Source organism: Larimichthys crocea, chromosome X, assembly GCF_000972845.2.
Source record: "Larimichthys crocea isolate SSNF chromosome X, L_crocea_2.0, whole genome shotgun sequence".
NCBI classification, from domain to species: Eukaryota; Metazoa; Chordata; class Actinopteri; family Sciaenidae; genus Larimichthys; species Larimichthys crocea.
Genome location: NC_040020.1, coordinates 2983853 through 3010264, shown reverse-complemented (window position 1 = coordinate 3010264; position 26412 = coordinate 2983853). Strand labels below are relative to the sequence as shown.

At 39.7% G+C, this 26412-nt stretch overlaps 3 protein-coding genes across 6 annotated transcripts; 2 read left to right on the top strand and 1 right to left on the bottom strand.

The window, feature by feature from the left end:
• The first annotated feature begins 2021 nt into the window (after window positions 1-2021).
• cldnd1b (claudin domain containing 1b) lies at window positions 2022-6797 on the top strand. Of its 3 annotated transcripts, XM_019271483.2 has the most exons (6): window positions 2056-2187; window positions 2466-2917; window positions 4126-4233; window positions 4414-4551; window positions 5315-5573; window positions 5635-6797. In XM_019271483.2, the coding sequence occupies exons 2-5, from the start codon at window positions 2632-2634 to the stop codon at window positions 5533-5535; spliced, it is 753 nt and encodes a 250-aa protein (XP_019127028.2). In that variant the 5' UTR covers window positions 2056-2187; window positions 2466-2631; the 3' UTR covers window positions 5536-5573; window positions 5635-6797. The 3 variants fall into 3 exon arrangements, with proteins under 3 accessions (XP_019127029.2, XP_019127028.2, XP_019127027.2); XM_019271484.2 differs by having other exon boundaries at window positions 2022-2136; window positions 5315-6797; XM_019271482.2 differs by having other exon boundaries at window positions 5315-6797.
• On the bottom strand, window positions 5834-12963 carry LOC104926981 (N-acyl-aromatic-L-amino acid amidohydrolase (carboxylate-forming) B). The gene is made up of 7 exons (XM_019271481.2): window positions 12662-12963; window positions 10302-10531; window positions 9997-10189; window positions 9196-9289; window positions 8998-9105; window positions 8212-8324; window positions 5834-7700 (listed from the first exon to the last, which is right to left on the bottom strand). Exons 2-7 carry the CDS (start codon window positions 10529-10531, stop codon window positions 7506-7508), a joined length of 933 nt encoding a protein of 310 aa, XP_019127026.2. The 5' UTR covers window positions 12662-12963; the 3' UTR covers window positions 5834-7505.
• Window positions 12964-19885: 6922 nt separating this feature from the next.
• Window positions 19886-25977, top strand: tacr3l (tachykinin receptor 3-like). 2 transcript variants are annotated; one of them, XM_019271479.2, is made up of 5 exons: window positions 19886-20348; window positions 21774-21962; window positions 22091-22241; window positions 24736-24932; window positions 25016-25977. In XM_019271479.2, exons 1-5 carry the CDS (start codon window positions 19981-19983, stop codon window positions 25236-25238), a joined length of 1128 nt encoding a protein of 375 aa, XP_019127024.2. In that variant the 5' UTR covers window positions 19886-19980; the 3' UTR covers window positions 25239-25977. The 2 variants fall into 2 exon arrangements, with proteins under 2 accessions (XP_019127024.2, XP_019127025.2); XM_019271480.2 differs by having other exon boundaries at window positions 22091-22236; window positions 25016-25169.
• The last annotated feature ends 435 nt before the right edge of the window (window positions 25978-26412 follow it).

The window sequence follows — 26412 nt, the reverse complement described above, 5'->3', positions numbered from 1 at the left end:
AAGATTTTTCTTTAATATATTAGTGGTGTGTGTGTGTGTGTGTGTGTGTGTGTGTGTGTGTGTGTGTGTGTGTGTGTGTGTGTGTGTTGTAATGCTGACTATTGGCACCTTTACTGGAAAACAGACATGTGCTTGTTTTCACTAAACAAAAGTAACAGTCTGTGCAGTAATCTTTTTGCTCTCGCCAAACCATAGGGATACCAAATGCCAACTTTTCACGTGTTCCTTTGGTCCACATCCGTAAACTCTCGACACAATGCTTGCACACTTTGTGAGGGGCCCATGGCTTATCTTGATCACAGAGTTTTACTTTGAAATATGCAAAATATGCTTGCTTGACAAATGCACTGATGTTTGCTTTCCTCTGACTTGGAATGGTGAAACTATCACAAATATAGCAAAAGGAGTCAGGGTTGTTTAGGCATTTAGCAGGAGCAGACATGATCTGGAACAAAGGAAATATATACCTATGTAAATAAAACACTAAGATGGAATAGTTACAAGCTGAAAACTACAAAAACAGCATAAAAGGAAATAGAACTTACGACGGTATGCCCATGGTTACAAGGTTCAGAGAAAAGCCTCTTAATTCCTACTACGCTAGCTTTCTGTTTGCAGATATTGATAGTACTGACCTATTGGGAGCTGCACACACCTCTCACTGCACGGTCTCAATTGTGACTTGCATAAACAAGTTGCCACGTAGCTGTAGATGAGTCCAATGGTAATCAGCTGGCAAGTCTTACTACAGCTCATCAGTGGAATTTTGCTTATCTGGAGGGAAAAAACTTGACGTGCTAGAAAAAAAGTGCAATTTTGGTATCAGCATGCCAATTTTAGTTTTAATCAGCATAACAATCTAACTCAACAGATTTTTTAAAATTATTATTGTTAAGTGATATATGGGAACACATATAACTCATAAGTCAAACAGTGCTAAATTCGGAGTCAAATGATCTGACTCCCTAAAAAGAACCGAACTTCCCATCACCCACTCCGAAAAATATGGGACATTGAAAGAAGAAATAAAACAGTGGACTTGGTACAAGAATGTTATAACTATACAGATGAAAAGTATGGGGAATATGTTTACTTATATACAGATGGATCAAAAGAACCAATAACAGGAGCAGCAGGTGCAGCAGTGCAGGTTCCCAGTCATAATAACAAAGTATTAAAATGTGCAATATTATTGGCAATAGAATGGGTGGAGGACAGGGCGGATAGGTAGATAATCATATGTAGCGATTCAATCTCATCACTCTTAAGCATTAAAAACAGAACAGCAAAATCACATCGGGAAATATTGTATGAAATACTGTTGAGAACATCCAGGTTAGCACAGCAGGGGAGGGATATAAATTTTATGTGGGTACCAGCTCATTTAGGAATACAAGGAAATGAAAAAGCAGATCAAATGGCAAAGGAGGCATCAAAGAAAGAGGAGGTGGAAATGAAAATAAAATGATCAAAAGCAGAAGGGAAAAGTTTAATGTGGAAATAAATAATTAATCAATGGAAACAATATTGGAAAATCCAGGAAAAGGGGGAGACATTTATATAAACTACAAGATGAAGTAGGAGAGGTAGCAGAGCAGAGCAGGTGATCATGAGCAGATTAATAATAGGGCACAGTAAACTTAATAGCACACTCAGTATATATTAGGGAAACATCCAGTTGGTCTATGTAGCTGTGGGGAGAGAGAGAGACAGTGGAGCATGTGATGGTTGATTGTCATGGATATGAAAGAGAGAGGGAAGAGATGATGAAGACAGGAGCAGTGGAGAATAGTTTCAAGAGTATAATCTAGAGAAGGGAGGAAAATCATAATGAGATATCTTGTTTTAACTGCGTTAATAAAAATAATTTAAAAAAGGAAAAGAAAATTAAGTAGTAAAGAAGTAAAGTCCAGAACAGATTTTTTATTTTTTTTTCAATTGTTAAGTGATATATGGGTACACATATAACTCATAAGTCAAAACGGTGCTAAATTTCGGAGTCAAATGATCTGACTCCCTAAAAAGAACCGAACTTCCCATCACCCACTCCGAAACACAGGGTGGCGCACGACGCACAACGCGCTGATTCAGGAGGAGGAGGAAGAAGAAGAAGGTGGAGGAGGAGGCCTGGTGGAGGTGAGCTGGAGAATTTAAGGTTAAAACCCGGAAGTTTTGTCCCGTGATGAGGTAAGAAAAACAACCAAACACCTGGAGTAAATGTTTACCGTTTGTTTGTCCGTTAAACGCCTCGGCACGTGTACAGCCCGCTGCGGGTCGCTATGGTTACCGTTATCTCACGGTGCTTTGTTGTTATTAGCCGAGCAGCTGATCTGACAACACGTTACTGTTGATATAAACAAAGCTTTAACTCTATTTATATTAACTCTGAATTAACCTGTGTGTGTGTGTGTGTGTGTGTGTGTGTGTGTGTGTGTGTGTGTGTGTGTGTGTGTTTTCCTCTCCAGGTCGTGAACGCCTCACCATGCAGCCCAGTGCACTGCTGCTGTCCTCTGACTGTAGTTAACAGACATGCCGTGGTGCCTTCACACCAAGAGGAACTATCACTTTTAAACACATCACTCAGGCTGTGAGGGTTTGTATTGTGTTTCCAGTTTCTCTTCATTTAAGATCATGGTAGACAACCGCTACGCCACAGCCCTGGTCATCGGCTCTGTGCTCAGCCTGCTGGCCACGGTGTACCTGTCCATGGCCGTGGGCACCCAGCACTGGTACCAGTACAACTGTCCGCCGGCTAAACGTGATGGCAGCAACGCCTCCGAGCTGAGAAAGGAGTTCATCAACGGAGAGTTCGATGAGAAGATCTACAGCGACACCATGTTCCACCTCAACGGCACGCTGGGGCTGTGGTGGAGGTGCATCCTGGTGCCCAGCCAGTCGCCGTGGTACAGAGAGCGAGGTATACGACTTCCACCTCTGCTGCGTCCATCTCACAGCAGATCTTTCTTTATAAACTCATTCTCAGAGAAACACCAGATCAAGCAGTTACAGAATATCCTGATTAAAAACAGTTAAAAAGGTGCAGGAGGTAATTGGCTCGGGAACCGGAGGGTGTGCCGGTTCAAGTCCAAAGTGTGGAAGGTGGACTGGTAGCTGGAGGAGGTGCCAGCTCCTTGAGCAAGGCACTGAACCTCCTTTGTATGTGTGTGGTTGTATTTCGGGGTTAAATGCACGTAAAAAAAAAAAAAACTGTGGAAAAAAGAGATCATAGCCCGACTAATAGGGTTTTTTTTCAAGAACGAGACTGATTTTTAGATTAGATATACTTTATTCATCCCACCATGGCAGAATGTACTTGGTACAGCAGCAGAGGAAAGTGTAGCACACACTATACAATTAGAAAAAAGTAGACAAGGCAAAAAAAAAACACAATAAACAGACAGAAATATCTATAACCTACACAATAAACACGAAAAACAATCAACCTTCAAAACAGACAGGTACTGAGGATCAAAGTGGCATGGTATATAGAAAAGAGTATTGTAATGTAAAGTGACCATAGTGTAAGAAATATTGCAAAGAAAGTGACCATGATACAAATAATAATATCTATTATTTTAGAGAGCAGACATTCACAGATTACCCACAATGTATCTGTTACAGTGAAGTTTTGACCATTATTAAGTTAAATATGTTTTAATATGTTAAGTAATTTTACATATAGATCGTCAGCGACTTCTAGTTGACATTGCCGACAGCTGCGTCTTCTCTCTTTCTCTGCGCTGCTTGTCGAAGTGTTGTAAATCACTATAACAATATATTACCAATCTTATCAATCACATTTTCTATATTTAACGATAATCTAACCGACGATGTCTTGATGAAATAAACAGACGTGAATCTCAATGAATTAAATTCCTTTAAAATCAATCAATCAACTTCAGCGTTTGCTCTATCGCATGATGTCAAGACTGATGACTCAACTTTGGTGCCACAGCGTCTCTGATGAGTAATATTATCTTGTCTGTACCTGTCTCTGTACAATTAATAAATAATATAACAAAGTCTCTGATGATAAACACATTTGTTGTCTCACAGTGAGCTGTATTTCGTTGCTGCTTTACATCACTCAGTCGTGTGACCTGTTCTCTGTTTTTCTGACTTCAGATCCGAAGATGGAGACTCAGTGTGTGAGCTTCACTCTTCCTCAGCAGTTCAGTCCAAAGTACAGATACCCAGGAAACCATAACAGCGACGAAGATCTGCTGAGAACATGTAAGTCCACCCACATGTCTGTAGATGACACAAGATTATCCTTTTTTTATCCTGCTTACATTTGAATATCATTTTCTGGTGTTAATGGTCACAAAGTAAGTCTTTTTTCCCCTCCCTTCACTGTCTTAGCGTCCTTGTTTTTCTATGTCGATTTTTACTTATTGTTTTGTCCTCATCCAGACTTGTGGAGGTGCCAGTTCCTCCTGCCCTTGGTGTCTCTGGCTTTGGTGTTCCTCAGTGGCCTTGTCGGGGTCTGCGCCTGCCTGTGCCGCAGCTTCACCCCCACCTTGGGTGTGGGAATACTCCATCTACTTGCAGGTAAGACAAAATGACAATAATGTAAACAAGAAAAACACAAATGACGGGGCGGGGCCAAGTACTGTCGCAAGCAACATGACTAATTGTGACAGTCAAACAAACACCTTCGCAAATGTACAATATCCCTTTTTTATATAATGAGCCAGAATGAGTCAGAGCTGCTGCTGTGCTCTTCTTTTAAATAACTGGAATCGAAAAATATCTACTGACATTAAAGCACATGTCCGTTTGGCGCTGCATCACTTCACGTGTGTCAGCTTACGCCGATAACACGGCAGAACGTGGCGATCAAAGGAGCAAATGAGTTAAATATCCAGATATTTCTGAAGCTGTGACCTGTGGATGCTCGGAAATAAGAAGTATCCTGACTCACTGAACACGATGACGCCGGTGTTTGAGCTTACATAGGAAAAAAACAAAACGTTGTGGGTGTGTGAATGCACGTCATAAGCCGCCGGCACCTTTTGTGCTTAACACGCGTCCAGCTGGTGGTCATCAAACTTCTAACATCAGACTGGTGGTGCTGCGTGTAGCCGTCTTGTCGGAAGGTGAGTTCTTTGTCATCCTCACCTGGCTGTGACTTTGCTTTTATGCTAAATAAATTCTTATAGTGTTGATTTTCTCACTAGTGGAGTTTCTTTTTCGGTATCAGCTTCAGCATTAATGTCTGGTTGTTGTTTAGTTCCATCTATGACTCAACATCTTTTGCGTTTGTGCGTGTTTTGTGTCGTTCATCATTTCATGTCTCTCCTCCGCTCATCAGGTCTGTGCTCTCTGGGCACCGTCTGCTGTTTCCTGGCCGGGGTGGATTTGCTCCACCAGTATTCCCCGCCACCAGAAGGGGTGGAGGGTTCGCTGGGCTGGTCCCTCTACCTCGCCCTCATCTCCTTCCCTCTGCAGATGATGGCAGCTGCTTTGTTCCTCTGGGCGGCCAGGAGCCACCGCAAAAACTACACCCGCATGACTGCTTACAGGGTGGCCTAAAGAGAGAGCGAGACAGCTGATGTGAGGACTTTAAAAAAAAAAAAAAAAGTTCCACTTGGAGCCTCTCACTTCTTCTGTAACGATTTCTAAATAGATGAACACAATAACATGATATCACAGACCTAAATGCAGCAATACACTAAACCGATTTGCAGCTAATCATCAGAAGTGCTCATAAACTGCGATTTGATTATGTTTGAGTTGTGTTTTTTCTTTTTAAGCTTTAACCTGTAACTTAAGATGCATGTTCTTTAATGTCTGTTAACACCCTAATATTAAGGATGATTTTTTTTTCCCCCCTGGTGTTAACCGTGTTGGTGTGCAGTACTTTTAAAAATGCCTTCTTCTCTGTCGCCATTGCTTCTAAAGCTGCTCACCACATTGCCCTTAAATCAGTTAGAGATTACAAACTGGCACTGTCACTCAAATTTCTGACTCGCAGTTACAGTTATGAACTAAACCAGGATAGCTTTCTCTGTTAGTGCATGAAAAGTGTTACCCAAGCCTATTTTTTATTTTGCTTTGTTTGAGTTTTGTATAATCTTAAATACGGATCCTTTTGCTCTGCATGCCTTTTTTTTTTAACTGACATTTGCGACTTCTGTGGTAATTGTTGATTTCAGTCTGTGGTATGTGTTGAGTAAATGTCAGTAAAATGTCACTCGCTAAAAATGTAACCACTCGCATCCTATTGTCAACCTTGTTTACAGATCTAATATTTATTAATGCTGTTAATTTGAATGTTAAAAAAAAACTGAGTTGATGCCACTCGACCAAACCTGTGACGCGTTTGTAACATTTTAAATTCTAATGTTTCAGCCCCAAATTATACTACTGCCATTTAACACTTGTTACAGTAAAGTTTCACTGTTTTTAAAATACTTCAAAGTGTTTTTCTAATCCTGGTTGCAGGCAGTTCTTGTTCCTTACCTCACTGATTTGACAACCAAATACAGGTTTTTGCATCGAATTAAATGTTTGCTGGTGATACTCCACAGTCTGAGTATTTTGGATAACAATGGAATTTGTAAATTTGTAAGTGAAAATCCTCCATCTACGTCTTTTACGTCTAACATTTGTTTGTCAAAATTCAAAATGACAGATTTCTTTTGCACCGGAATCCAAATTGTGATGTTTTCTTGTCACGACGTTTTGTTACTCATCCGATCTGTGTACACTCTTGGCTTTTGTAAATGTTTTTATGTGTCCTGAAGCACACTGTATTTGTCTCTGTATTAATACATTTGACATTTGGCTACTTCTGTAGTTGTTTTCGTGTGATCTTTTGCTATTGACTTGTCATATGAGACGCTTTGCTTTTATTATTTTTAGCCACGTTAACGACGAGACTCTAGATGCTGCAATACTTATGTCCAAATACATCACCACCAGCCTCAGCTGTACTTTGTGTTCAGGGCTAAATGGCAAACATAAGGTAAAAACATGCTATATTAAGTTGAACGTGGTGCATATTAAAGTTGCTAAAACATACCAGACTCAATCTACATGTTTCTAATCTACATTTTCTCCCTTCTCTGCCTCTTAACACATAAAGGTCAAGTCAAAACACGCCATCTTAAAAGTGATCTAAGTTTCCATTTATTTAGACATGAACATTATTGCCACAGTCCTAAAAAGTCCTCTAGTTAATTTAGTGGAGAATTATAACTCCACCTCCTGTGCAACATCAAACATTCAAGTGAAAAAACATCTTTGGTATCACACATGAGAGACAACAGATGGAAATTAGCATATCTGGTGCAATGCATTTATTGCACATGTTCCCTGTCTTAAATGTTGAACCTCACAGAGGCAGTACTGAGCTGCTATATTGATTTATAAAATTGTGTCATTCGTTGCATAGGTGTGCTCATTTGACATTCAAAAGTGATCATACATGTAGTTCACATACTTTGTCAGTTATTATGATTAAAAACCTCTCCAGTTCATCTCATTCTGCCTCCGTCTTCTCAGTCCTTCTTCACACTTACGGACGGGATGGTTATATTGAACTTTTTGCCTAAATGGCAAGCAATCTTCTTCTCATAGTAGGCACATTCATTTACGAAGAAAGGGTAGAGTTCTTCTCCCTCGTGCTTCACCGCCTCGCCAGAAAATTTCAGGAACATGGGGTCGCCTGGGTGGAGAAGCTTGAAGTCATTGTCCTGGAAAGAGGCGGAGAACGTCATTATTCACCACGGCAGCTTTTGAATGCAAATATGGAGTTCATTGTTTGCCATGAATCAGGGTCCTTGCTTTATGGTTTCAGGCGTGCAAATGGAAATACTATATGTTGCACTGTTTAAAGAAATTGTCCAATAGTTTACTCTTTTAGCTCTATTTTTGGGCTCTACCAATTCTTCTGGGGGGAAAAGTATCTGTCTGTTGGTAGTGTAGAGTGGGTTTTTATAGCACTGTGGCTAAAAACAGCTGTCTGTAGAGTGGGTTTTTATAGCACTGTGGCTAAAAACAGCTGTCTGTTGCCAAAAAAGTTACTATGAGAGTGATTACACTGAATCAGAAGAGTAAAATTTAGGCCAGATAGCTAAACAATGAGCCGAAACGTATTATAAAGTTGTCATTTGACACATTTTTTATTGGAAAGACATGTATTCTGGCCGCTTTAAGTGAAGGCTTATGTGTGCATGCATATTTCTCAGATGTCCTGTATTGTACCTGTAGCTCGGGGTGTATGGCAGCAGTAATCTCATTGGTTGTAGGATCCCTTGGGTAGTCTACACTCTTCACCATATTGTATACTTCCACTTCACCTCCTTCAAAAGTACTTCCTGTTGGCAAAGGAAGGAAGTACGAGTTATAAAGTTATTTTAACCTGAGGAGACAGTTGGAGTCACAAGATCCATCTTAAGGCTTCAAGCTATGTGCTTCTGTCCAAACCACAGAGGTTCAGTTAGGCTTGGCTTTGGTAAAAGTTTGACTATGTTTATGATTTGTTGATTTAACTCGTTGAAGTTCACCCATGATCAGCAATGATAGACAGATGGTTCATTAAATCACATGCCAAATATGTTCAATTTCCAACGACGACTTCACAGATGGTTCTGTACAACAAACTATCTGGTGGAATAATGTTACTTTGACTGGGTCCAGGTTTTGAGATATGTTCTTCCTAGATTTTTGGGGTAAAGTCAGAAAAAACCTGGACAAATAAAACTCCATGGCTAGATACCACGAGAGAACTACATTGATATAAATTGTTTCAAACCAGGGTTACCAAGAGTGAAAAAAGAAAGACAAGCAAAAAATGTTAAAGTATAACAACACAACAGGGCAATGGTGCATGAGATTTGAAACACTCAACAAAGTTTTCTGAATTGACCAACAGAGGGAGACTGCTCCATAATGTAGGACCCAGAACAGCAAAAGCTCAAGTCTTAAACTTCAAATAAGAAAACATAGTGAGTGATCTTTCCCGCTTAGATACCAGTGGTTGTTTCTTACCAGAGTTGAATCCCTGTAGCCACTCTATTGTGAGATCCAGTGCCTCTTTCACCAGGTTAAAGATATCAGCTCTGACTACACCGCCGGGTTGAGGACCAACTTCTATGGCTTTACAGAACAAGAGAAACAGATGCGATGCTCAGAAAAAAGAAGTCTTTAACTTTATGCAGATGCAGGCAGAGAGATACACACACTTACCACAGCCATGTTTGCCCACCGACTCGAGGGAATAAGCCTCAGACATGGGTATATCCAGCTGGATTGCTCTCACAGGCGCAGAGGTAATTTTGCTCTGAAAACCAAATGAGTCGGCTGTTGACAGCTCTGCATACTTAAGTTCAGCCCTTTGAGCTTTAACATGCACTGAGGTTCATGCAATTATTATTAACTTGAGACCATTAGTATGGATGATAAACAACATATAACACAATAATGACAAAATGCTAAGTAAAGATTACTTGAACAGTCAGTTTGGTCCAAAATAAAATATCTCAACAAAAACTTGATCATAGATCATCCTATAAGAAATTGGCTTAGGAACTGAAGGGCGACTGGTTCAAGACTGGGAGCTGGAGAGGTGCACTGCCAAGGTGCCCTCAACCAAGGTCCAAGGGGCACGCTACATGGCCATCACGTCTACCATCTCTTGACATTTGCAAGCCCTTTTTTCGTGTGGTTGTATTTCAGGCCTATATATGCCAAACTCGACTGAAAAAGGAATATCCCCATTAAGGGGAATCAATAAAGTTCATCGTCTTTCTCTGTTGGTCAAAATTTATATAAAATATATGTAAAAAGTGACTAGCTGCAGATATAATATTGTTTAAACTCTCAAATGTTGAGTATTGGTCAATTATCAGTCATTATATTAAGATTATAAGACCTGCAGTTCCATTACGTCATGCTCTGTGTTTGTTAAATCTTTGGTAGTTAAAGTCAGACAGCTGCTGGTCATGAAGTCAAATAAACAAGTTAAATGTTTGTCTGGATGACTCATACCTTTATGTATTTATAAATGTGCATGGTGATCCAGTCTAAGGAGTAAAAGATGAAGCAGAGGCCCATGTTGGCAGTGGTGTTGTGGAGATCACAGACCACATCCACGGCCTCTTGGCTTCCTTTGGGCCCAAGCTGAGCGTTCAGCTCTTGGGCTCGTCTCAGCTCATAGGGTGTAGAGTCTGTTACGGGTGCACTGGAAGACAGAAGATGGAATAAAGAGTTTTCTTATACATACATACATTCAGATTTTGAGCTGTCTCCAGTTTTAGTTTACTATTACAAGGCCGATTTATTGTTAAAGTTACCTCAGCAGGTCATCTGTGAAACAGCGATTGAGATCTTTGTCTATGTATCTTCTGCAAGCGTCCACAGCCCGTGGATTTGACAAAACGGTGGTTATAGAAACTGATCCAACTTGATCTGCCTTCTGTTTCTGTTGCATTTCTCTCACCATGTACACCCCAGACATCTCATTTCCATGGGTGCCGCCACAAATGGCAACACGGGACAGTGGCGGGAAAGAGATGTGCTCCATCTGTTGGCGTAGAAAAAAGTGGTTGTTAGATAAGTGCCGTTTTGTTGCCTATTCCTCTGTCTGATCTCTGTCTGACCTGTCTGACCAAGCCAACACGTTTAAAATATAAGGTAAAGATTCACAAGTTTCACAAAACCTGCTTAAGATGTAAACATGACAAACCAGACGGATGAGATTAACCTGATACTGGATGCCTCAGGGTCAGCCTGGTGGGATTAAAAGTGCAAAAACATTGCTGGATGTTAGTCATTTAATAACTGACCCAGTCTTACGCTCATTAAACGAGATCCCAGTAGATATGTCAACCTCTAAATAAACATTGTATTTACTATTACAACTGTGTTTCAGTGTGTTGATCTGTGAATGATCACACAGACACAACAAACTTTAGTAGACCATTGACTGACCTGTCCTTCTTATTGTTAACAGTCCAGTAAATGAGATACGGACTGTGGACTTTGGTGCAACTCAAGCAGAGACCAAGATGCTGCTGACCTTTATTGTTTATTTATGGGTTGAGTCACAGGCCTTAAATGTTTCTTAAGGTTGTATAATATAAGTGAGAACCTAAAGGGTTCCCCCCAACACTGCTTTAAAAGCATAATGATTTTCTTTTTTAGTGGTTCCTGTGGCAGTCACAGCAGTGTCTATGCAACCTCTCTGCTGCACATTAGTGGTAATTTCAGTGAAGCACTTCCAGAGCTGAATGGTTGTATGTGGTTGGTGTTATGTCCGGTAATAACACGAAAACGCAGCTGCTTGCAAGACCAATGCACAACTCTCCTCTTACACTTACATTCATGTAGTGATATTAAATACACTTGACATTTCTTGAATCAATAAATTACAATTTGTTGAGCTTAAATGCATATTATTTTGCATATCAAATATACCTTAATGATGTATTTTGGCGAAACTGGAAAATAAATAAAACTTGTTTAATTTAATGTTAGCAAGACTTTACTTAACAATGGTTTTGAGATCCTTGTTTGCTCTCTTAACTATAGTTTGAGAGAATTCCAGAGAAAAGGTAAAGGTCAACTGATGCCTCAGGAAAGGGACAACTGAAACAAGTTAAACAAGAATGGGTGAATGAGATATGTAGTGTAAAAGCTCTTTGAATGGTTGGATGACTAGAAAGGCGCTTTATAAGTACAGTCCATTTACAATACATTCAAATGACTACAAACCATGTAGAAAAAGGAATTCTTATTCATTTGGTAAATGAATGCCTCCTGATTAAAAGAAGAGTGTGTAGCACAGTCTTAAAAGTTCAGAAATATGAGAGAGAGCAAATCATCAAGCGTTTTGAAAGTGATTTTTAATCTGAAGTCTGACTGCTACATTTTGAATGCAAGAGCATTTTGATCTCCCCTGGATCACCTCTCACCCTCCAAGGTCAGCACTCAAAACCACAAGGGTCCACACATCTGCTGTTAGAGGCCTCACCTTACGTAACTTTAACTTCAGCGAAAATGTTGCTCTTTGCGAAAATAAATCATGAATATGTTTTTTTTTTACATGCAGTACATAAATCGCTGCTCCGACAATACGCAGGGATGTTGTGTGAGTGACACTTGAGTCGACTTTTCAGTATCAGAGAGCGTCACTGCCAGCACACTCCTTGAAACATTTTTCAACATCAGCAGGAGAACGTAATAAACCCCTGCACGTTGTCAGCACTATTTCTATAGAAAAAGGTGGCAACCTTTCATTTTAACCTTTCCTTTTAGCATTTATAGGCAGTATATAAACATTTCATACATATACATACTGTGCGTGTAAACAGATTTAAGTATTTAAGTATTATGTAGTTGTAATAATATAAAACACAGAAGATTTAACAATGCTAACTGAGAAACTAATTTGGAGAGAAGAAACATATTAGTTTTCAGAAATGTGTGAGACTGTCTGCCTTTAAAGAGTTAATAACACACACTAGCACAGACATAAAAACAAAGTGTTTTTCTCCAACAGCTGGTTATCTGCTCTCGTGTATTGCATAAGAGCAAAGGGCAGGTCTCCACTGATAGTTACACAACAAGCACAGAAAGAGAATTATTAACATGTAAATCAACTTTCACCAACAAAATGTGTATACAAAATATATAGAAGACACAGTGTTCTTACCTTTCTGTCAAAAAGTGCTTCCTGGACACTCACTGAACTTCAGAAACCTTTCTAACTAGGAGGGGAAGTTGTACAACAACAGTAATACAAGATATCATAACCTGCAAACAAAGCAATGCAGGCAATCTACGAGCTACTTCCCAGTCAGAGACATTAACTGTTCACGTGCACAGACATGAATGAATGGTGACCACAAACTGGTCCATACACAAATACAGACTGTTTTAGTTTAAAGCCAGCCTCCCTACTCCCTTTCATTCTGTCCTGCCTCTTCCGGCTCTCCCCTTTATGTTCTTGAGATCAGATTTCATATTCTGGTGTAAGAGGAAGTTGCTCTGTGTTATTTTCCACCAAACCAGCAGGAGCCGCTCTGAGTGCTCTGCAACTTTGAGGTCCCACAAAAGCAACAACCACAACATTTCTTGGTATGTTAAGTGTTACGGTTACGGATTGGTCGCTGGAAGCCCAGAGGATTGGGATTGGTGCGACGCCCTCTGCATCCTCTTCCGGCCTAGCCAATCCGCGTGTCCAATTGTCCTGGCCCAGGACATTTAAACTGCAGCCGCCGGAGCATCAGGGCGGCTTTGTGTGTGTGTGTGTGGTTGTCAAAAGCTCGCCTCGTATTTTGTGTCTAAAGTTGGTGTCAGAAGTTTTGGGATTGGGCAGGGTTTAGTTTTGATTTAAACACTGATTACTCATGAAGAGATTTTCTGTTAGTTTCACTAGTCTAAGGGGTGCTGTTTTGATGTGTTTTGTTATCGACAACTGTAGATTGAATAGTGAGGTTTTTGTTTATGCTTTTCTTCTGTGATTTAGTGAGATATAGGCTCTGTTAGAGTTCTCTTTTCGTTATATTTGTTTGTTATTTTGAACAGCACTCGTGTGCCCTTTTTGTTCCCTTTTCCCTCACCTCCTTTTGTTAAATTAAGAAAAATAAACCGACAAGCCTAGAGCAAGTGTCATTTTCCCTTTATTTCTTATCTTTTTCAATGTTACGGCTCACCTACCGAGCCGGGTCGTAACATAAGCTGTTAAGCAGAAGCCTCAACTGATAGAGACGACTGTATAGACGACCTCAACTGACTCATGCTATTGAACAACTTTAATGCAACAAATATGACCACAGCCAAGTAATTATTTTATAGAAAGACATTCTCATACATATCTTTGAAGATCTTTGAACATCAGTGTTTAAAACCACATAGGTTGCAAGTGCATCCCATGTTAATATGTGACGTAAACAGCATTTTTTCATCCACCAGCCCTTACACATTTCCACCTTCCCTCCTTTCCCTGTCCTGCAATAATCCCTTTTTATTCATTCACCCGATCTTCATCACCCACCTCTTCGACAGTTCCTATTTCCCTCTGCAGGGCTGCTGTTGCCTGACCTTTCCCACCCACTCACTCACTCACCTGCTTCCCATTTCCCATAATCAGCCCAGCAGTACATATACCGATTCAGATCCTCTGTCAGTGTCTCTGTCAAAGCTGCCATGCCTTTACGTTCAAGCCAGAACCCAAACCTGACCCTGAACTTCTAGACTTCCTGCCTGCTCCTAGTTGTTTCTGTCTGTCTTGGACTGTGTCTCTGCTCTGCCTCCATCGTCTGCATTTGGGTCCTCTTCTTGTTGCCCCACTCGCACCAGTTTGGCACATTGATTGTGACACTGGTTAGTCTGGAGGGATGAGTTTCCATGATTTAGGTCAGTCTTTATGAAACAGAATAATAATACTCTGGCTCTATGAAACACTAAAATAATTCCCAATGGCTAAATATAAATTGCAGATTTATCATAGAATAATAATAATGATTGCTTGAAGTCAATTAATTATGGGAGCTTTGAGGTAAGAGTTCATTTAATTTAGTTTTGGTGACCCAAGAAAATAACCCTGACCACACATCGCAGTGATATTGGTGCAAACAGTTTACATGTATCAACATATTTTCGCTTATCTCTGCTTTCTTTTACTCTTCTTTCGTGATCTAGAACTGTGCTTCTCACCCTTTTTTCACTTGCGACTCTTAAGCATTAGCATAAAGCATTGAGGACATGTAATCCCTTTTCATATTTGTCTTGACTGTAGGAGCTACAAGATTTCACCTCTAAAACATTTCAGACTGTTTCATTTTAATGAATGTTTGAGGCTTGAAGAGGCAGAGATATCTAATATTTCACATAAGAGTAAAGATTAAAAGATGAATATACATCTGAACACAAGAATTTAGTTTCTTCTTCTTCTCTCTGTCCCATTAACCTTTTTGCAACCCCTCAGACACATCATGTTACCCACTGATCAGGCGCCGAACCCTAGGTTGGAAAACACTAATCTAGTAAATGTTGAAATGTTGGTTACCTCACATCTTTCCCCTCCATATAACCCTTCCGGTCTCTGCCATTTCTCTCACACTTCCTCTTCCAAGAGAAGTCCTAAGCTCCATTTAGACATGTAATCCTGTCGGATCAGTTACTTGATCATAAGCTCCTTCCTCTCACTCGTTCACTCTGTCAGTCAGTCTCTCATCTGCTCGTTCTGTCTGTTCAATTAAATCCAGTGGATTTCATTTCACTTCAGTTGAACCCAACAAGCTTTAACTGCATGAAAGTCATGAAAACTAAAAAAAAGCCTTTAAAGACTTAAAGACCGTTTAATGCAAAACAGGGATTACATTTAGTCAGTATTGTATTTTGGAGGTAACACAGGTGGTAACACACATTTTGCTTTATGTTTGCTGGCAGACGATGGTGTAAAATCTCTCAAGCCCAACAATAAATGTATAATTGTCCCCAGTGGAGAAATGATAGGATTGACAGAGGAGAAACTAATGGACTTGCCATTTTATTTGTAGTATAATGCAACAATTTCTTTCTGGATAGCTCACCTTGAATGCCCTCTGAGGAATATGTGAAGAGAAGCTAAATCACAGTGTGCTTCCTGAAAACCACATAAAAATTACTCAAGTTATTCAAGGTGCAAAAAGTAATTTTCAAAACAAACATTCACTTTGTGAACAAAACGGACTTCATTATTATTGTGTGCATCGTATTTCTTGTGTTATTGAGCTGAATTCCTGGCGTACTAGAAACATTATAATGGAAATCAATTTATCTCATGCATTACAATGTATTTATAGCTCAGAAAATAAATCAACAGGATCAGGTTTAAAGGAGTCCAGACAGATCACATAACATCGTCAATATCTCCATGCAAAAAATAACATGTGTAAGAATTTATGTAGAAGTTTATATTTTTAAAGGAATGAGATCGGTATCGGTGAAAGTGGGTCCACTCTGTGAGTTGTTTTCAGCCATTTCATTCTCAGTGTCCTCAGATCTGATGCAGGTCATTTTGACGCTACTAAAGGTAACAGAGCATTCGTATTTTACGTGGGTTGATGTACAGTATGTGTAGCAGTTTGTAGCTGTGAGGGTGTAAATTATCCTTCATGTAGAGTTTTGAGTAAATCTTAATTAACTGGTTAATCTAAAGCTTTCATAAAGTTATGAAAGAAATCTTGTTTGGTAGAGTTTCAGGCCTTCAACCGTACTGAGGCTGAATTTCTAAATAACTCACCTGTTCAAATTATATTTAGCCTTAAATTAATGCAGAATTTTTTGCTTTGACTGACAGCCAATACCGTGCCTGACGGTATTGGCTGTGTGGTATACAGTCTATACTTCCTTTTAGAAACATGAAGCATGTAGTTGAGGCCCTTTGTCTTGTTTCTGATGTCTGTGTTGACCCAAAGAAAGTTTTTCCAATCTATTTTTCATACCAGTTGGCTTCAAAGGTGGGAAAAAAGGTTTTAACAATAAAACTACATGACTGTGAAACTTTTGCTGCTACTGATGAACAGTCAGGGGACAATACAAACCATTGAATTAACAACATGGGTGCCCTAGAGAGCTTTATTTCCACTCAACAGTAGCAACTGCCTCGTGTCGGTAGAGATGTTCAGCCATCCAGTTTCAGACAAATTGCTTTAGTTGACAGGACAGATTGAAAGTCATCCATTTATACACAGCTGGCGACGTTATTAAAGACTGAAATGATGCAAAACCTCTTTACAAGTTTACTTTTCTCCACAGGATTATACCGACTGGACCGCACTACTGTACAAAACTACTTGTCAGTCAGTGTCGGTGTTATTTGCTTTAAACCAACGTCATCTGCGTACACACAGATCAGACAGCAGACAAAGAGACACACTCATCTCCCCTGCTGTTGCTTCCCTTGTGATTAAATGATGCCTCAATTATTCATATGAAATTGAGTGAAAATATTTTTGAAACTGTTACTTAATAGCCTGTGACCTTTTTGGGGGACAGGGTGTGTTTGGAAAAGGTTTGAACAGTGACATTTGAGTCAGGGAGTGGCCTGAAACACCTGCCCCCCCTGGCTAATGAGAGTCTTTTCCACAGCATGATTGTGTTTATGTGTTTGTGTGCTCCAAAGAGACTGACCCATAAATTTAAATATACTTCCGTGTGCTCAGAAAATGTTAGGGGATGCTAAACTATGCAGACCAGATGTGACAATATGAGTATCGACATGAAACAACACATAACAGCTCATAAAAACAAGCACAGCGGGTACTTTTTAAACTAATTGGCAGTCGGAGAAAAAAAGACACCAACTGGAAACTTTCCCTGTGAGGCAGATTCACTTCACTGGTCCCAGTTTGAAGTCTGATTTGAGATTTTGGTTTTTGATTTTTTATTTTTTTGGATGATGCCCAGTAATATAAATCTTTTAATTTATTCTATAAACAGAATGACTCACTTCAAGTCAAAGAACAATGTTTTTATTGCCACGTTTGCGTCATCTGGGATGGATGGTAGAGATGGGACAGTTTATGAGCGTTTACAGAGAGTTGTTTGATGACTTGATGAGGCATCTTTCGCAACTTGCTCTGGGTTTGCAACGAGTTGCTGCCCCAAGCGAAGGAGTTCAAGTACCTTGGGGTCTTGTTCACGAGCAATAGGAAAATGGGGCGTGAGATGGACCAGCAGATTTGTGTGATATTGCAGATGTTATGGACCGATTTTTTAAGTCATCTACATTTTAACACTCACCTATGGCCATGGGTAGCGACTTAAAGAATGAGATCACAGATACAAAACATGTTTATCTAGAAGGAGACCCCGGGGTAGACCCAGAACCTGCTGGAGGAACTATATAGCTCGTCTGGCCTGGGGAAGCCACACAACAGACAAGTTGATCTTAGTTGATGGTTTAATATCAGTGCTGAGGAGATCACAGACACTTCCATTCAACATAGAAAGATACAGCTTTGATATACATTTGGTAAACTCCACATCTGGAATGGCTTTATATTTTTGTGGCCCTCTGTAGCTCTTATTAGCATTTAGGGTCCCCTACTGAGCCTGATCTGTTACTCATCCTCAAGCTTCAAGAACAACACCAATATATCTTTCTTAGACCTCCGCTGAGAGCTCTACCAGATGTGTGAACGTCAAACTGATGAATGAATACAAACATGCTTTTACACAGGACAACTTATCTAAGCACATACATCTTAACACAAACACATCCTAACAATCTGTTGTAGAAACATCAAAGTGGACACTTTTGTGATCACCCGCCCTGGGATAAATCTTAATTAATGTCATTTTCTCTTTGTTGATGATTTGATTGATTTTCTTCCCTCCTGATCAGTATGGGGCAGCTGTGGTTGCAGCCTTTCTGTTCACTAAAAGGTTTCATGTTTTCCTCAGACTGCAGACAGAAAACAGCCTCTGGATGTTCGGTAGACATCTGGAGATAAATTTGGAGGTGGATCATGAAGAGTTGTCTTTGAATTAATTGTTCTTAGAGTAAAAGTTACATGCAGGGATCCACAACATCAAAAGACTTAATGGCCTTTACACTTGAGCTTATGGTTATATAATACAGTCTACATAAAATCCTGAAGCTATAAGCTTTATTTGGATGGCACAGTTATTAAGGATTAACTGTATCACACTCAGACTCTCCGTCAGACTGAAGCTCTAATGCAGGACAGAAAACGGTCTTTGAAATGAAACTGTACGGACATTAACAGTAGCTAGTCTCACGGGCTGGATCACAATGCACACTTGCGGATCAGGTTTAGATCAGGTTGAAGGACGAGGATGGATGCATTTATTCTGAATTGTCTCCCTGATGGATGTAATGTAATCTCTTATATTAGTAACAAAGTACAAATGTAAGGATTACTTGTGTGTTTCATGCTACTTTCTACTTCTACTCCACAGCGTTTCAGAGGGAATAATGTACGCCTTACTTCACAACAAACAGCAGCTTTAGTCATTTTACAAAATGACATTAAACTACAAGAGCAGAACCAAAATGATTAGTTGATAAATTGTCAACTGACTGAAAAGTCATTCACCCATCGTTCATGCAAATACATATCATGGTTGCCTGTTTCTCATATGTAAAGATTTGCTGCTTTTGATCATTTTGATTTTTTTTTTTTTTATTATTTGGTGGTTTGTACTATTGTACTATTGGGTTCTGGGTTATAAGTCCCATATGGTTTAGCGGTTAGGATCCCAGGTTTTCACCTAGGTTGCCAATTGCTGCTTTGCTGTGGTAAAGAGGATTCTTAGTCCAGCATTTACTGGAGATGAAGTACATGCTCTCTCACCTAAAGCGGTGGTGGTATCCATGCTCTCAAAATATTGAACCCCTAACTGCTCCCCTGGCATCTCACATTTCTGTGTGATTGTAAAGATCTTCTTCTATTATTACAACTATACTTTTGTACAAACAAACACTCAATTTATAAATAGAGAGACTAATCAGCAGATGAATCCATGAAGAAAATAATCAGTAGATGCACTCTCATACAAAATAGTTATAGCTCCACCACAACCAGCTACTGCACAATGAAATCATTATAATTATATAACAGTCACAGCACATTTCTCTGCATAAGTAAGCTCTGAACACTTCCTGCATGTGTGCGTAAAACCTGCTAAAACAACAACACTTATTTTATTTATTATAAATTTATATTTCTGCTGTAATATCAGCATGAAGTACTGATACATGCTCAGATCAGATCAGGTCAGCTTGGCAGCCTTTGATGGATTTATCAGATCAAGATCTGCGCCAGGCTAAAACCTGATCAACTGGTTTTATTCTCATCAGTTGTGAATGAATGAGCGGCTGCGTCAGGACCACTCTCTCTCTCTCAGTCTGTTTGGTCACGTGTTTACGCGTATGTAGCGCATCAGAGGTGCCAAAGTGATTTATGTCGCCCTGCAGCAGCAGACTGACTCAGATCCTGACTGGGGACTCTTTGAGGAATGGCATCTGAACGGGATGAATCCAACACATCCAGAAATCTGACCAACCAGTTCGTGCAGCCGGCCTGGCGCATCGCGCTCTGGTCGGTGGCGTACAGCACCGTGCTGGCTGTGGCGGTTTTCGGAAACTTGATTGTGATTTGGATTATTTTGGCTCACAAGCGGATGAGAACTGTCACCAACTATTTCCTGCTGAACTTGGCTTTCTCCGATGTGTCCATGGCTGCTTTCAACACGCTCATTAACTTCGTCTACGCCTCGCACGGAGACTGGTACTTTGGAGAAGTGTACTGCAGGTTTCACAACTTCTTCCCGGTCACTGCGGTGTTCGCCAGCATCTACTCCATGAGCGCGATAGCCCTCGACAGGTAGAGACTGAATGAGTATGATTATGTATCATTAATGGGATTTATTTCAAGATAACACATTAGATAGATAGATAGATAGATAGATAGATAGATAGATAGATAGATAGATAGATAGATAGATAGATATGCGAAAGAAAATATACATATACCTTTGTATAATAACTTTGTGCAATAAAATGTGCATTGTACAACAAATATTCTGAAATAACTTTCATGAATGAACTTGTTTTACTCGTTTAAGAATAAAATACATTAAATTTAAGCTTCTTTGAATTAAAGATGAAATGAAAAGTAAAATATTTGTGACTGAGGTGTCTGCGCATAGATGCATAGTCTTAGCATAGTTGTAGACATGTGCTTTATTGTAAGATACCTGTTTAGACTACCCCTGGGCCAGAGGCTATGTAACTGGGGGGTTACTTTACAATACATGTTTAGTCACAGGCTGATATCCTGTCCACTCCTGGGGCAGAGGCTACCTAACTGAGGGGGTCAGTTACGTCAGACAGGCCGGAGCCCTGCCAGATGTTCAGGAGAAGTAAAGACTTCTTTAGATGCATTGATAAGGAATCAGGTCAAAGGTTAAGCATTCAGGTGGTCTTTCCTGGCAAAGGAATTTCTTTTGTTCATCTGTTTCTCTGTCTCAAGGTACTTTATTGTATGGTATGGGGGTTTAAACGACTATATAAGGGCTTCCCCTGCATAGATCGGGAGAGTCTCTCATCATTCGGCCAGGAGCTCTCCAAGTAGTTTCTACTTGCTTCGACACTGTGCTTATTGTAATAAACTTGTTATACGACTAAGACGGTGTCGGCGGAACTTCTCTTCAAACATCAGCATCACCACCGAAAATACAATACATGACCTCTGTAAAGTGATTATCCTAATTAATCATTATGTAGAGGAGAAAACTTTCTGTTAGTCTGTGAAGGTTCTCAGTTGTCCGGGTCAGGTTCAATCGGGGGCAACTGGACTTCCATGTGATCCGTGTGAGATGCCCCACCTCTCATCCAAAAGGCTACAACGAAGTCCAGATTGAACCCCAACTTTATATTATCATTTATATGTTTTGTTGTTTTCTGTTCTTCTTGTATTCAGTTCAAGCAAATGCATCCTTTAGAAAAGCTGTCTCACATGTTTACATCAGAGCGTGCATGCCTAAGAAATATACGTTCACGCCTTCGTGTGAAATCAGCGATGACTCATCACTGATGAGCTTTACAGTGCTGCACACATTTTCTTGAACTAGTGACCCGTTTTATTATTGAGCACGTCTTTGCACAGATATTCATCTGCGCCACGAGTCAGTGAGTCACAGTAACCTGCAGTGATAACGGCCTAGCTATAAAAGCCTATCAGGATTTCATTGAGTGCAAAAGACTGAAACCGGTTTTCAAGCCTTCGTTCTGACCTCTGACCCTGCAGGTACATGGCCATCATTCATCCTCTGAAGCCTCGTCTGCCGGCGAAAGCCACTTTGGGAGTCATTGTCTGTATCTGGAGTCTGGCCGTGGTTCTGGCTTTTCCTCTCTGCTACTTCTCCACCATCCGAGCTTTGCCCCGCAGGACCCTCTGTTACGTGGCCTGGCCCCGCCCGGTCGATGACCCCTTCATGTGAGAACAGCAGTGATTCTGACAAACCGAATTTTCTTTTTCTAGCTTATGTCAAGCTTCATCGTCATTATAACAAAGCTCGGCTTTGCTGTTAAAATACTTTTGTGTTCCCACTTCCACTTTTGCAGGTATCATATCATAGTTACAGTTCTGGTCTACGTGCTGCCTTTAGTGGTGATGGGCATCACTTACACCATCGTGGGGGTGACTCTGTGGGGAGGGGAGATCCCAGGAGACTCATCTGATAACTATCATGGACAGCTCAGAGCCAAACGTAAGGTAAACACCACATTTATTTGATGCATTTACACTTTTACTATTAATTGAACATGTGGATAAGATATTGCTTCAAAAAGTAGTTAACATCCCTACTTACCTGGACAGTAATTGTTTATATGTGTAAAACACTGATATGATAAATCAAACATCAACATTATTTTTATTTTTTTTAAGTTGCTGAGTATTTGTGACAATTTTGATTTGGTTTCTACTGAAGGTATCTCTCTCTCTCAAGACTTTTCACTTATTTTCTGATCTTAATATTTGTCTTGTTTTGCATTTACTTGTTTTTTTATTAATAATAAGTTGGGTTTTTAATTGTATTATTATTTTTGTGCGTACCACAGAAGGATCAGTGACAAATTTGTGGAAGCTAAGAAAAATCCAATCAAAGAATAAAGAATAAGCTACAGGGCGATGAAGGACTGAAGTTCAAGGCCCTTCGTTTGAAAGTATCTGCACATTGAGAGGCTTTATTTGAAAATGAAAAGCCAAACTTTTACTTTTACTGCTTTTACTAAGAAAAAAAGGTTTTTAAGCTGGTTCCCTTCCTGTAGAAAACAAAGATGAACAAGCAACAAAAAAAAAACCCTTAACCATAAAAAAACAGAGAGGAAAGCCACCAGCTCTAATTGTTTTCGTATCTTTCAACTTGCACATTTACACAAAAACTTGTGCTCGTATTATACTCTCCTAGGATCAGACACAGCTGTCCCCAACAGCAATAAAAATGTTGGGAAAGAGCTCTGCTGGTCGTGGAGGAAGCAAAACACATTTCACAGCCAAATAAAACAGTGGCCTCAAAGCACTGTGGAACTCTTACAGCTTTAATCAGTAAAATGCGTCATGCAGAGCTGCAAAGCAAACCAGTTCAGCGCTCTAAACTTTATTTTGTCATGTTTAACAGGCAAAAATAAGACAAAATAACTTTCAATTTCAGCTGCAGCCTAGAAGAAGAGTACAGCCTCAAGAGGCACTTGTTCCGCTGAAGTTAGACGTCATCAGCCAGCAGCTACTGCGAGGGTCGGGTTATACAGGGATTAAGGTCATCACAGCTGTCATGACGAGCATCTATCACGACAGATTAATGCAAAAGAATTGATTGAGCATAAAAAATACTGCAGGTTAACACTTCGGGTTATTTAAAGTGATAAAATAATTTTTTGGGATGAAAATTTCAAAATAAATGATGCAAATCATTTCATAAACTGTGAAATGATTCACTTATTTCTTCTGAATTAAACTTGAATGCAAACTATAAAACAAAATTAATGATCCATTGCACTAATTGGAATATTATTTTGGTGCCACAAACACATTCACTGCACAGAAAGAGAGGCAGAAACAGGTGCAGGTGTTCCATTTGCAATCTTTTAGAGGGCTTTATAGAAAAAAATAAATCATCAGAGGCTCGGATTGCTTGCAAAATTGAGCTGTGAGAGATAAAAGGGATTTATAAATGTCATGAAACAAAGCTACAAGACAATGTCAGGCTTGATTCAAAGAGCCGCGCCGACAAGTCGCCATCTGGGCTGGAGATAAGAGGAAGTCGCTCTCGTCTCCGTCTAGCAGATGAGCTTCTGCTGATGTTATAATAGCTGCCTGCGCCTTTTAACCCTCTACAGCTCTGTATTGTGCTGCGACACGTTGATGAGCGCTGTGTCGCTTTTCTCATCCATCCTACCTGGAACCCGCTGGGTCCGGTGCGTCATCGCTGACCTTTCCTTCTCTTCATACGGCAGCCATCCTGAACTCATTAACTGGAGACACACCATTGTGATCAGAATGATGGGAAACAGGCAACAGACACATGACTTCAAAGACAAAGTGCAGAGAAAGAGCTGGCTTTGATTCAACCATTCATGATCTCGGTGAAGTGGCATTAAAAAAATGTTTTTCTCCCTTGATTTGATGCTGGATGGACACGGTGCATGGAAAAAGTTGCACTAATTAAAACTTTTATGTTAACAGTATATCAAATTATTGCATCTACTGTGAGAGGTATCCTTTTTTTGTGACAAACCCCATGCGACTGCACTTCCTCCAAGCTCTGTGGAGAGTTTTAGCATCTATCAACTGATGGTTTTTGGTTTTACTCTGCCCACATTAATCTAAAAAAAAGTACAAATTCATATTTTTCTTTTTCTCAGTCTTGCCACATTTATTAACCTCATTTTCAGACACAGCGGCCTCTAGCCTACGGTGGCAAAAGAGGGCAGTAATGGCCCTCAAAGCATCCATTAGGGGTGGAGATAGCCTGCAGCTTCAGAAATAATGCCAATTTAGGAACACGCACAAAAATCCAAAACAAATATGACAATGGAAAATGCTGCAAATGAAAAAAAAAAAACTAGCTGCAGAAGCATTAATGTCTAAATAGACTCATGTTATTTGTCTGGAGACCAAAACCAGAGCTAAAGGAGTGAACATTGGACTAACAAACAAAAAAAAATCGTGTGCTGTCCTGCTAAATATTCTGCTTTTGCTCTTGCAGGTGGTGAAGATGATGATCATTGTAGTGGTGACCTTTGCCCTCTGCTGGCTGCCCTATCATGTCTACTTCATCGTGACGGGTCTCAACAAGCATCTGAGCAAGTGGAAGTACATCCAGCAGGTTTACCTGACGGTGCTGTGGCTGGCAATGAGCTCCACCATGTACAACCCCATCATCTACTGCTGCCTCAACAGCAGGTGGGTACAAACACACACACACACACACACCCTAAAAAGACACACATGTAAGTGCACAGCTGCATGGTTTGATTTGCGTGCAGGTTCCGGGCCGGTTTCAAGCGGGTTTTCCGTTGGTGTCCCTTTGTCCGGGTGTCAAGCTACGATGAGCTGGAGCTCCGAAACACAAGACTTCGACCGGGTCACCAGAGCAGCATGTGCACCCTCTCTCGGGTCGACACCAGCATCCTCAGCAAAGAGAAGAGCACTTGTTCCCGTGGAAACAGGTCACAAGTCAACTCTGAGCCCAATCATAAAGACAATTAGTTGTCTCCACTGGACACACTCATTAGGTTGAATTGGACAGGTGTCGGTGTTCGAACGGGAAGTTAGTTACTGAGGTTTGATGATTTGACCAGCAGCTGCAGCAGTGACACAAACTCATGGAGGCAATTAATGCTGTTTAACCCAGTCTGAACTGACATGATACACATATTTTGAGATTATTTTTCCATAAACCAGATTAGAAATCTTCAAAATAACATCTGCAAAACTTTATTATTAAAGTCCTCCAGTGATCTGTCTGCACATCCATGAGTACATCACAAACAGGAACTGCTAATTTGGCATTTTTTAATGGTGCCAGTTTGCCAAATTGCAAACAAATACAGGGTTTTGGGAGTTTACCTTGTCAAAATTGAATCTTAATTAGTTATGTGTATCATCATGGTATTAGATATTAACAAAATATCTGTTATCCTTTGACATGAATGCCTTTCATTGATTTAAATAGATTTATGTTTATTGTTTTTAATTATGAAATGCTGCTGTTCACTAGTTTGAACATTCTATGTGCAATCTTATTTATTTATTTATTTATTTTGTATCCTAAAATGTATCTTTGTGGGCTCGTTTGTATAAATAGACAAAATAATGTGAGGCAAAATTCAATTTAGCAAAATCCCCCCAAAATGTAACCAGTCAGTGAGATACAGTTGTTATAATTAATGTATATGTAGATTTTTAATATTGCAGTAAAGCATTTTTTTAAACACATCTGTCACTAAATCCATCATTTCTCTTTATAAATGTTTTTGTACTTTCTTGAGTTTGATTATTTTACTATAATCATTTGAAAGCTTTTGGTGCTTCTGTTGTGAAACACGATTGACTGAGCCAAGATATTTTAATGTCTGTAAGATCTGAATATATTGATATATGTTTCTAATAATATATTTTTTATTTATTAATTTATATCTTTTTATTGTATCCAAAAATCATAAAACCTCTTGTTTTAAAAACAACACATACTTATACATAAGTGTTATTTCTTTGCCACAAGAAATTGAGATACTTTGTCTGCATCGTGGAGTAATATATATATATATATATAATACTTTAAGCTGCTTTTGACATTTTGTAATCACATTTGTTTAGTGTTACACTCAGCATGTTATTATATTATATAACATAGTAGTATATGCATTTGATTGAACACAGT